Source organism: Cyanistes caeruleus, chromosome 1 (genome assembly GCF_971803275.1).
Source record: "Cyanistes caeruleus chromosome 1, bCyaCae1.hap1.1, whole genome shotgun sequence".
Taxonomy (NCBI): domain Eukaryota; kingdom Metazoa; phylum Chordata; class Aves; order Passeriformes; family Paridae; genus Cyanistes; species Cyanistes caeruleus.
Window position 1 is genome coordinate 149,826,181 of NC_141701.1, and position 12,698 is coordinate 149,838,878.

The 12,698-nt window shown below is 41.7% G+C and overlaps 1 protein-coding gene and 1 long non-coding RNA gene across 2 annotated transcripts in view; one reads left to right on the forward strand and one right to left on the reverse strand.

Annotated features, from left to right (window-relative positions):
• LOC111925546 (vasoactive intestinal polypeptide receptor 1-like) overlaps positions 1–11,861 on the reverse strand; it is a 28,751-nt gene extending 16,890 nt beyond the window's left edge. The window contains exons 1-2 of the mRNA XM_023922023.2: positions 11,788–11,861; positions 1,919–2,018 (exon numbers count right to left, since the gene is read on the reverse strand). Of these exons, the coding sequence (XP_023777791.1) occupies positions 1,919–2,018; positions 11,788–11,820 (133 nt within the window). The 5' untranslated portion in view covers positions 11,821–11,861. The remainder of the gene's footprint in view (positions 1–1,918; positions 2,019–11,787) is intronic.
• Positions 118–3,682, forward strand: LOC147656034 (uncharacterized). Its single transcript, XR_015280073.1, has 3 exons — positions 118–428; positions 985–1,053; positions 1,760–3,682. It is a non-coding gene; the product is annotated as an uncharacterized LOC147656034 (long non-coding RNA).
• Positions 11,862–12,698: the final 837 nt, after the last annotated feature.

Below are 12,698 nucleotides of genomic sequence, written 5' to 3' on the forward strand. Positions count from 1 at the left end.
AATCACACCCTGCAAATACCTGGCTCTTACTGATGCTTCCAGCCTGAACTCAGCTGCTAATTGTCAAATTAATGAAGCCAGGTAATATCAGTCCCACTTAGAGGTGCAGTGGCCTCCACACTCACACTTAGCAGAAGTGGTCCTTCTTAGAAAGGCTTGGCAGATCTGAGGAGCTGGGTCTAAAAATCTATTTTATTTGGCAATGTGGAATTAAAAATTGTAATTGTGTGGCCTTGTGTAGGAACAGAACGTGTCTTAAGTCTTGGAGATGATTTATTTCCAGTGACTTCTACAGTTTATATCAAAGAAACTGCTGAGTGCAGGGGCTGAAAGGGAATTTTTCATGCCAAGGTTTTCAAGAGATTGGTGGAGTCCAAGTCACTCAAGTCTCCATAAAGACACTGCAGCAGGAGCTGCATCTATGGATGGTGACACCACAGATTTTTTAAGTCTTATTCAGCAATCCAGGAATTTTTAGACAGTGAATCCAGGATTTTTTAGACAGTGAAGGAAAAAAAAATAAAAAATGTGGAGTTGATTAATTTGACCTATTTTACACATCTGCCCCTAAATTAGAGGAATTTCACTCTGGGTTCTGCTGATTCCAGGACAGATTCTCTGTGGCTGCTGAAGTTTAACTCTACAAACTGTGATGCTTCTTTTATCTCATTAAATTCCTGAAAAGTGAAACACAAACAATGGACTTTTACCTATCTTAGTGTAGTTTTATCCTCCAGATAAAATATTTGGGATAAATTGTTTTTCCAGCTCTAATATTTAATTTCAAGATATATTGAGAAATGCTGCAAACACCAGAAGAGACTTTCATTAAAGTCTTTCCTTATCTGGAGAATAAAAAGTGGAAATGGGAGCTTTGAGAAGCTCAGAGTGGACATGGTTGAAGATTTTTTTAAATATTTAACTCCCAGGAATTTTTATTTCTCAGGAACTCTCAGGGATTTTTATTTCTTTTGCTACAAACAGGATTCTAAAACCATGCATTTACTTTTGTGTTGAAGAGGAAGATGCCTGGAGTGACATCCTGTAATTCAGGTAACAAATAATTTTTGAAAATGCCTAATTTATAACAGAAGTTTTGCACTGGGTTACTGTGTGTTCTAAGTGCAAAATGTGTCCAAGAGATATTTTGGATTTTATTAAAGTGTGTGTGTGAGAAATGGCACCAAAATTAAAAGAAGAATATGAAATATGGGAGTGATTGGAAATTCTGCAGAATAATATGAAAGACAAAGGAAATATTTTGGGGTTAGACTCTCATTTTCACCAGGCTGCTAAAGGCAGACTTCCAAGTGGTTCCAATAATTCTCTCCCAACCAAATGCATGAGGTATCTTTGTCTCATAATTCCTTTGCAGAAAACAAACATCTGAAAATTCATGGAAGTGAAAAATCTCACTGAGTCGGATACAAATTTTTCTAAGCAAAGCTGACCAGAATAAAATATGACTGAATTTTTGAAAGAGTCTGAACATTTTGAAATTCCATGTTGAGTTATTTCTAAGCATGTTTCCACAATTCCAAACCCCAGGAGGGAACATCTTATACAGCGTTATGGATATATTTTACAGGCTCTGTTATGTGTTCATTTTAGTTTCCTAAATTTACATCTGAGCATGTGAAAAACTTCTGGACACCACCAAAATAAATCTTTACAAGCAAACAAATAATGTCTAAAACTGTAAAAATGTATTATTTTGAAGAATTTGGGACTTTCTTTAACTTTTTTTTTCCCCCCAAAGAATATTTTCACCAGACTGGAAGGATTCCCAACATGATACAACTTCAGTGGGATCTTCTGTGGGAGTTTCTTTGGAGTTTTGGATGTAAATAAAGAACACACCAAACATTTCAATAATGGGAGACATTCCAAGGCAGGGAATGCCCATCAGGACCTTTACCTTTAAGATCAGGTGAGGCAGATTCGTTGTGTTCCAAGCAGAGAGCCTCCTCTTTGACCACCTGCTGGAATATTTTGCATTCTGGATGGATTCCTGTAACCTTGGCAAGAGAAAGACAAAAAGACCCCAAGGACTTCTGTGATGATCAGAATGAAAAAAGCCAGTTTGTACCTTGTGGTTTATATCTTGAAGTCTGTGAATGTGAAAACTCCAGCTAAAATTGGGGGATTTTTACAAATAGAATGTATAAATGGCAGGAGGAGTCTGTGATCCCAAATAATTATTAATTTGTGCACATTTCATACTGCTTTTTCTGTGTATCATAATAATCAGCTCATGCAGCATCTCTTCTGCAATCTGGGCATTTTTATCTCCTTTGCAGTTATATTTTGCACAAAACTTAAATGACATTCAGAGTTTTTAGATTTTCACTTATTTACCAGCTGGTGAAAATTGAATGAATCCACCAGCTGTGGGTTTATTCACATCAAGTTCTCCAAACTTAAACACAGCCTGACCACAGAAATATTTATTCTCCATAAACCAACTAAAATCAAATAAATTTACTTAAAGAATTATAGTCTTGGCCATAGTTTAATCTGAATGATTGAAAAATTCTATGAATGTGTTATCTGAGGATGCTGCACACACCTTAGACCAGGGAGCTGCTTCCATTGTAACAGCTTAAGAAATGATAAAAAATTAATGATTTGGGGATTAAATTGGGAAATTGAAGGAATTTTTTTTATCTCACAGATAAAGGTACATTTAAACAGCTAAATGTTCATTCTAAATTCATTCTTTTAGCTACAGATATTTAGTCCCATTTATTGCCACGTATTTTGCTTGACCTCCATCTCCCACTCCAGCAAGTTTCATGTCCCCTGTACTCCTGTATCATAACTCCTGAGATTGTGAAGATGTTCTAAAAACCCACACAGCCTCAGAATGACTTTCTCTGCAAAGGCAAATCAACTCTGAGAAAGAAACTGCATGTCCGTGTCTACTCTTGATTTGTTATCTCAGCTTCTTCTGCAGTCCTTGGGAATTTCCAGGATGAATTTCAGTCCCCCAGGAACGTCTGGCACTGTTTGGGATGTTGGAAGGCATCTCAGCCCTCTTGTGTAGACCTGCATTCATTTGTCAGCCCCATGCAGAAGTCTAAAATGCATTATTTGATGTCTCAAATGCATTATTTGATGTCTCAAATGCTTCTACACACCCCTCTTAAGGAAACTGAATTAAACTGAGTAAAGAAAGCCACTGAACTGGATTCAGAGAACTGGATACAGGACCAAAGGCCTCTTCTGGGAAATTGGGTTCTTCAAGACATAGAAAGTCTAATATGAGATAGAAATTCTCATTTTTTTTGTTTTGTTGCTTGCTTATTTCTAACCTATCCCATTCAAGACAAAGCCAGGGGCTCAGTTACCAGGGATTTTAATGGAAAATGATGGATTGAAGACTTTCCAACATGTTTTTGAGGAAGACTCCAGGCTGTTTTAACCTCTAATGACTTTGAAAAGTAAGATGTAACCATCACTTCTCTCCTGCCTTTTCAACCTCAAGAAAACTGATTTATTGGCCTTCAAAATGTTTTCAGTGAGCAGAGAAACCAGGATTTCTTTTAACCTCCACAGAAATGTTACAGGAAGTTATGCAGGCCATTCCCTCTCAGCAATAATATCTGCAAAGGGGCAAAAATTAGGGCACAACTTCGTCTTTAAAAACCTTTAAAAATTCTGCCTACATTTGGGTTTTAAAGTAGTACAGACAGACTTGTCTTAATTATGAGGCCCCAGAGATGGTTCATCCATGCTAATATTAGAACAGAAAGAGGATTAGGGGCACTGTTTGAAAAGAAAGTTAAGAGATGGTGCTTTTTCATGCATTATATTACTCCGGTGGGTAATTCAAAATACATTTTATAAATCAACATGAGTGACTCTTAAAATAATACTTTTTGCTCTTCAGCTCTAGTAACTCAATTCTGAAATGAAAATTTTCAGGTGTTAATAGGATCCCTGCTCATCACTTTACATTTAAACAGACATTTCACTTTGCAGTTTGCTCATACAACAAATGAATTCTCTGAGTAGAAGTAACAAAATAATTGCTCCATAAATCTCACACTATTTCAGTTCATAAAGGTGGATCCAGCTGGACAGCTGGAGAAAGTCATCCCTCTGCTTTCTGGAATTCCTGGATTCTGTTACTGTTGGTTTTGGAATATTTGGAATACTGTTGCGTTTGGAATGTTCTTAGGCTTGATGCTGAAAAGTCATGAAATGTTGAGATGAAGCTGTACCATCTACACTGAGTCCTCTGCTGAAAGGCCTGAAAGCAACAGCCACTCAAAACCCAAACTGAAAACAAACCACAACATTTGAGATGCTTTAGTAAAAGAGCACTGAGGAGAAGTGGGTTAAATTAACTCCCACCTCATGCCAGAAGTGCTGGGAATGGTGGAAACACACAGGATTAGTTCTGGAAAATATTCTGAGGAGGAAGAGTTATCTTTTCTCCAAAAGTCAGCCTGAGAGAGTTCACAGGAATGAGGGACAGTGAGTGAGGGTGCCAGACTCCTGCTCAAGGTAGGCTGCATCTCCTGTCTTCTCTCCTCTGATAAATGCTCACCTGCTGAACCAGAGCCTCAATCACCATCACTCATCAGAGCTGTTGGAAAAATGGAGAGGTTCTTTGTTTACATGGCTGGGGAAGCTCATACACATGGGGAGGTGGCACTGCCTTGGCTTTACACAGAGGAATTGCTAAAACATGTAGTGTCACTGCTGGACACGAAATGATTCACACAGACACAGCTCAACGTGTGTGACAGAAAAAAGAGAGCAGTTTATTCTGTCCTTTCAATATTTACAGATTCTCTACAATGACCAGGGATTGGATAGGTAGGTTACAACCTCCCCAACCACACTGGTCATGAGAAACGTCCATCAAAAAACATTTCTCTAATGAAATGCATAAACATCTATGTTTATATTTACTTTCCTGAGAAAGTGGCTGGAAACTATAAAAACAAGATCAGAAGGCTTAATTCTTAAAACGACAATGTAGTTCTGCCTCCTGCCTCTGAAAATGGGGATAAAACATCATAAAACATGACTTGATGGTTTCTTTTGGAAATCCTTATCCACTGGTAGTGATACCCAGAGGTTGGGGAGGTGCTGGCACAGGTTCCCACAGAAGCTGTGGCTGCCCCTGGATCCCTGGAAGTGTCCAAGGCCAGGCTGGACAGGGCTTGGAGCAGCCTGGGATAGTGGGAGATGTCAGGAGTCCAGCGGAACTGGATGATCTTTAAGATCCATTCCAACCCAAATCATTCTGGGATGCTTTGGTACCCACAGTGGTACTGCAGTCAATCCCAGTGACACTCAGAGCAATGAACCATGGGCTCAAAGTTTGTTTCCTTCTGGGTTTTACTGGATTTGGTGTTGGCAGGGCTACAACCACAGGAATTCACAGAATCAGAGAATCACTGGGTTGGGAGAGACCTCCAAGATCATCGAGTCCAACCCAGCCCCAACACCTCAACCAGACCATGGCACCGGGTGCCACATCCAGTCTTTTGTTAAACACATCCAGGGATGGTGACTCCACCACCTCCCCAGGCAGAACATTCCAGTACTTTATTATTCTTTCCTTTTTCCTAATGTCCAACCTGTATTTCCCTTGGTACAGCTTGAGGCTGTGACCTCTCGTTCTGTCAGTGCTGCCTGGAGAAAGAGACCGACCCCAGCTGCCCACAGCCACCTTTCAGGGAGCTGTGGAGAGTGATCAGCTCATCCCTGAGTCTCCTTTTCTCCAGGATAAACACCCCCAGCTCCCTTAGTGGTTCCTCACAGGGTTTGTGTTCCCAGCCCCTCACCAGCCTCGTTGCCTCCTCTGGACGTGCTCAAGCCCAGAATTTTTATGATAGGCCAGTGCAGAGATTAAATATCACTGATACTTCAGGGTTTGAAAATCAGCACCAAGCCCTGTTTCAGATGTAACCCACAGACTTTCCATTAAGAAACAAAAACAAGGCTGGTGTTATTAATTTGTAATCATGCAGCCTCACTGAAAGTAATGCCACCGTTGGACAGAAAAAAATAAAGAAAAAATGAGACATATACAAGAAACTGAGAGTAGTGATGATGCTTTAATTTGTTTGTTTTCCTCAGGCTTTAAGAAAAAGAAAGACATTAAACCATTGCATAGTTAAAGAAAAGCCTTGTGGGCAGAGCATTACTTGGGATTTGTTGTCTATGGGTTATTTTCTGTTATTAGCTTCACAGTGCCTTGAGTGAAAAGTTTTTGCTCTAATCTGCCTACAAGGGTTGGGTGATGGGGCTTTCTAGAAATCAGGAGCTCTGCATTTTGTGCAGGGACATATTATGGCAATTTGGGAGGCATCTGCTGAAAAGGTGGCTTTAGTAGGAAAAAGTAGCTCCTGCTCACCATAAAAAAAGGAAAATTTAGGAATCAAAGCAGAGCAAAGCCATCTGAGCAGACATGTCCAATCTGGCACAGCATCCCCTGACACAGCCAGAGGTGGAAGAAGCTGATTTAAAATGTTATTCCTTGGATCAATATTTCCCAGTATCTCAGCAGTAACCTAGCCTGACTCTCACTGGAAATCACAGTGGGGTGCTTCCATTCCAAATTTACACATAAAACTTAGAGATTTCAGGAAGTGCTGTGGGAAGTCCTCCAGGAATTGAGCTTTGCATTCCTGTGTATCATAACACAAAGGGGTTTTTTTTAACTGGATTGAATATTACTGACCAATTTGAGTCAAAATTCACAGGGGTGTTTTGTCTCTGAATCCTTACCACAATAACAATCTTACCTGGAACACAGTGACCGCTAAAAAATTACCTATGACAACCATGAGAATGCTAAAATCCTGAGACAGTTTAGAGAGACAAATGTGGGGCTTGCATTTACTTTTAGACTTCATTTTCTTCACATCTTGTAAGGTTATTGCACCAAAACCTTAAGTGGTTTATTCACTGAGAGTAGTACAACATTGTTTTCTATTTCCTCTGTTCCATGACTGTTTATTCATTTCCCCAAACCTGCACAGAAAAATCAAAGTAAAGGCACTTTGGGCTTTGATGTACTTATGTTGGACAACAGGAGATTTAGCAAGCACTGGGAGGAGCAGTTCTAGCAACATCCTCATGCCACACTTAGTGCAATTTAATTAAAAGCAATCTTTCCTGAGAGTCCATTCAAAAATGGTGCCCCTAAGCTGCAGTGGGGGTAGAAAAACTGTAATTTAGATGTCACACAAAAGGCAGATCTTCACTCATTAAGAAGTCCATTAGCACACTTGGGGAAAAGTAGGGACATTTTCTGTGCTCTCTGAAAATTAGGGAAGTGCTTCAAAGCTGGGCACTGAATATATTATTCACCTTTGAAAAAGCAATTCTACGGGATCAAAGAGCCAGCAGTAACACTCAGCCTTTTTTGAAAATTAATCAAAGCTCGAAGAATTGGCTGAATTCATTGACAAGATGAGAAGGCTTCAAGAACTTGAAGGCTCTTTCCAATGATCTGTTTCAGCTTCCGATGCCCTGCAATCCTAAAGCCTCACAAAAAGGTTTTGTGTACATAAATCATTGACTGAGAATATTTATCACTGTTCTTTCTGCCTCTGTCTCCTCAGCTTGCATTCACTCAGATCCCATCTCAGATATGCTCTGAAATTAATCCTGTGCTCCCAATTCCCTCTGTCTGTGCTTCCCCAGTTCTTCTGATATGACCCTGATGCCTGAATATTTTAGTTCTCCCTCACAAAAGGTTGTCTGCCTTTCATGTCACAGATGGACTCCCACCTTGGAGGATTAAAACTCACCTGGTATTTCAGAATACAGAAAAACACAGCAAAGACAACTCCTGCATCCCCATTTTTAAGTGTGGAATGATGTGTTCAGTTAGTCCTGAAAGTTGGCCAGGATTGCCAAAGACATCAGGCAGGAGAATCAGGCTATGCTTTGAAATACACACATTTTTTTAGTGAAATTTTGATGGGCAGGAAAGGCTTTTAGGATGAGGAAGATTCATGGAAAAAAAAAAAAGAAAAAGTTGAAGACAGGTTGAAAAACAGACAAAGAAAACCTCAGTCTTTTTCACAAACTTCCCAGTCTGTTAAATGCATTTCATCTAAACCTTCCATCTGCTTAGCTCCTTCTCAAAAAAACAAGTGCTAATTCAAAATCTTTGAGACTGAGGAGCTCAGGACACTGAAGGCAATTTTCACATTTTGCTTTTTCACATTTTTCAAATTTCCAATTTGCTTTGGAGGGATCTGGGGCCCACCCCAAGCTCCATGAGCTGCTGTCCATTTCATATCAACATTCCCAGTCACTGCAATAAAAACCTTACTGTCCAAGCCCTGGCCTGTAAATAATTCTGGGATATTTATAATGCCGTATGTGTAGCGCTGTGTGCTGTCAGAAAACAAGAAACTATAAAAAAATAAAGATTTCTTGTGCAGTAAAAAGAAGTCAACTCAACTCTTACAAGCTCAAGTGCATCCATTTAGGTTTTTTCCACCATCCCCAAGCCATGTTTAACACTGTGGGCTCTGAAAAGCACCAGGTCACCCCAGCAGAGACAGAATTCAGTCCCCAGCCGTGGATTCAGCTCTCACACAAAGTCCTGCCCTCGGCTTCCAGCTCTGACACCATCCTGGCCCCAGAAGCTTCCAACCCCAAAGCTAAAGCCTCATTCCCAATCTTTCCCTTCAGTCAGTTAAATAGATTATTTCAGGAGTCTTTTTGGCTGAAAATGACTACCTAGAGGATATTTTCTGTGTTTGTTTTCCCTCTCTAACTCGATTACCTATGGAAGAAGGGAAGCTGAGACACTGATTGCCTCACAGTCATTTAGAGAAACATATTTTCAATATTGTTTTCAAGACATTGAAGCAATGCTTGAATGCTCCTCTGTGGATTGGACTGTATTTATATGACTGTGTTTAACTGCACAACCTTATAGAGAACAGCACTTGCTATACATATTTATCTGTGTATATCATTATATTTATCCACTCATAGGTATTCTTTATGAGACAGCACAGCCATACTAATTTATTTTGTTTATGAATGCTGGGTAATTAGTATTACCTTGAGAAAATTAATTTATCAGTGCTCTGCTAAATTGGGTAGAGCATTTAATTATTACTAATGCTTGAAGAATAACAGAACACTAATAACTGAGGATCCCCATTTTCTACTATTGCAAGTATTCCTGTAAATTAGAGAGAAATTTCTCCTTTTCTGTATCACTTTTTTGCCTGCAGGTGAGTTTCATGTCATCTAATCCCAAAGTCCTGAAACCTGGAAATCAAAGTCCTACAGCAAGCTCATTTAATTGATCTGTATTCTTGGAGTGTTTCTATCTCTTCCCAGTAATACTGAAGGAGGCTCAATGAGTAGCTTTAGACAAGATTCCTAATTTTAGACAGTTAATTGTAGATGATTAATCTAAATTCCCCCATCAAGCATCGCTTAATGATCAGTGAAAGCAGACAAGCAGTTCCAGGGAAGGATTCCTGCTTTGCTCAGACACCTGCATGAGGACAGTGACTGCCTGTACAGGAGCCTGTCTCACCCCATTAACTCCCTCCTGGCTAAAAAAACCCACCTAAATCCAGATTATTCCACACATCCAGCTCCCCGTGGAGAGGAACTGAAGGTTTGCAGGGACCAGGCTGGTGGAAGAAGCACAAATTAAACATGAATTTTACTGGGAGCTCAGCACCTTGCCATGGGCTTGGCTCCATATGTCCATTAGCACAAGAAATACTTTGCTGAAGGGAATGTACAGCTCAGTGGTGACCCACCTGTGCTCACAGTCTCACCTCCATTCATTAGATCAGACTAAAGCCCTTCCCAGAAATGGGAAATGTCAGTGTTTGAAGAGGAAAGCAGTTTAGCACAGCAGGAAGAGCAGTGAAGGCAGAGTCTTTTCTGCTCCTTGTCCTCTGCTTCCTGAGACACTGAACTCTTCAAGACAGGAAAAGTCATTTTTAGGCATTTCAACCTCCACTGCTCTCTGTTCCTTGTCACTTACCAGTGAATGGTGATTTTTTTAGTGTTGAGGACTCTATTCTGCAAGGCACAAAATATATCCTGCAACATCCCCATGGAGCTGACAGGAGGTAACTGTGTACTCAGTTCCACAGAGGAAGTTTTCAGGATTAGCCCTCTGGTTTATTTTCATATCTGATTAATGACTTATCTACAGAATCCATACAGGAATTATTTCTCTGCTCTCATGATCCTTTGAAATAGGAAAGGATTATTTCCTCACTACATCCTAAGGGTCTCAGACCTTCCCTGACTCTTTAACTGAACGTGTAAAGAGACCTAGATTGAGACTCAAACCCCACTGACATTCAGAGCGTTGCCTCTCACCAGACATGGGGCTGATGTTCATATTTTGAGGCCAAAAGCTGTGTAGATCACGCAGTTTATAGAATTTCTTTTCTGATGGGCACAGCCTGCTGCAATATGCTGCAATATTAAAATGATGTATGGCAGATGTGCACCATCCATCACTTCGGCTCGGCTCCACTCTGCTGACAGCTGCAAGAATGAGTTGTGCCTCTATTAGGTGTAAAAAGGCTGGCCCAGATGCCAAAATCACTTTACCTGCAGCAGTCTAACCCTTTTGCATGAAAGAATGGTATTACACATGATAACAGCTACGCTGGAGAGGTTTTCATAGCAGGGACCCACAAGCTGTCCCTTGTGCAAAAATCTGTGTGAATACAGAGATCTGTGTAAAGATCCAGAGGTTATGCAGGTGTGAAAATTTACATCCCATCTCTCACTATTTCTAAATGAAAGGTCAAGATCAGTCTGTAATTGATCTGTTTAAAGTAAGTTAAGCTCTCACAGTTATCTGCAGAGGAAAGCAGGCCCTAGAGAAGCGCCCACTCCACCTGGCTTTCTCAGGACAAAATGGAATATTTCCTGGGACGGTGACTCTCTCCCTCCTGACTCCAGCAGGCTCCTTAATCCCAGCCCACGCTGAACATTTCTCTGTGAAATGAGTAAAGTTTGAGTTAACTGGCAATCACACCCAGAGGAAGGGTTCTAAACACTTCCCTGAGGCTGAGGATTGAGGGCAAGGAAGAGAAATTACCGTCCTTGGATTTGCACCAATTTTTGTTAAGCATCCCAGGCAATGCCAGTGGTGGAGCGTGGAGATCAGGGAGGGACAGCCCTGCCTGGATTGTGTCCCTGTGCTCATCCATCTTCCCTGTGGGAAACCTCAGCTGCTGCCCTCAGGCATTTCCAGTGGCATCACAGTTCATGCTCCTGCTCGGTGCCATCAGAAACCTTCAGCACCGAAACCATCCATGCCCTCCCAGAGAGGTAAATGTCCCCCATCCTTCAGGAGGAACTGCTCCTTCCCAGTTACCCTCCTTGTCCTGCAAAGTGGCCTTTCTCAGGACAGCTGGGACAGTGACCTGTCCCTTTCTGTCTGCTACAGCCATTCTGATTTAGGGATGCTCTTCTTTCCTCTGCAATTTTAGTGAATAGAAATGAAAAGACATTTATTAACAGCATCCTGAGGTCGCAAAATTTTAACTAAAGGGGCTAGGTCAACACATTAACTCAGGGATATTTATTTTTTTTCCTTCCCTCTAACATCTCTGTCTCATCATTTTCTTTGTAATCCTTTCCCTGTTTTTCTTTCTTTCTGCCTGCTCCCTGTTCAGGAGAAAAGTTACCCAGCTTCTGCGGACTTTCCCCCACCCCAGCTGCAGTGGGGCAGCTGCGGAGCCATCCAGCTGTGGCCGGGAGCCAGATGTGCGGTCCCCCCACCCCCGCGGGCACTCACTCACTCACCAGCGGGAGCAGCAGCCAGCGCAAAGTTCGCATCCTCCGCAGCAGCGCCGGCTCCTGCCGCTGCCTCTGCCTGCTGTGATGCTGCCAAACCCCGAGCTCTGCCCGCCCCCACCTGCCCAGGGCCCGCCCCGACAGCCCCGAGCCGAGCGGAGACCCCCGGCATCCCCCGCAGGCTGGGAGGAGAGGGAAAAGGGCTCTGCAGCATCCCCCGGGATGAGGATTCAGGATTCACCGCCGGGCTCCGGCAGGGAGCTGGGACAGCAGCGTTCACCCTCCCACTGTGGGGATGCTGCTTTTCCAAGGATCCGGGCTCTGAGTGGAGGATAAAGTTTGAAGAATTTAAGATATTAGAAAAGCTAAGACCTTAATTAAAATTATTTTTTGTTAAATCGAATGAAAAACTAGTCCTTGTAGTGAGGCACCACTAGAATTAGGAGCTAATCATTAGCCAATAACTAATTATCTATCAACCTTATGTTTGTTCTGCTGGGCTTGCAATGAGAAACAAAGAATCTTGTGAGGAACTTCAAGAACACAAGACAATTGCAAACCAGAAACCAATTGGAAACATGAAACTAGGGACGTGGCCAGGGGTTCATTTGTCACTTTGGATTGAAAAGTTAGAAAGGTCAGAATGAGGAAGAGCCATATCCCTTCCTCCCTGCCATGACCCCCACTCATAAAAAGACCACCGACCCATTTCAAAGGACAAACTATGAATGCTTAATTGCATTTTTCTAATTAGCATAAGAAGGGGAGAGTGGGTGGTAACTGGGTTATGAGTATGGATTTGGATTCAATATTTCTGTAAATAAAAAGCCTGTATTCACCTGTATTTGGGGCTGTGTGAATTAAGGGGTGACCCTGCACATCAGCCCAGCGCTGCCAATAAACACACACTCTGTAACCCT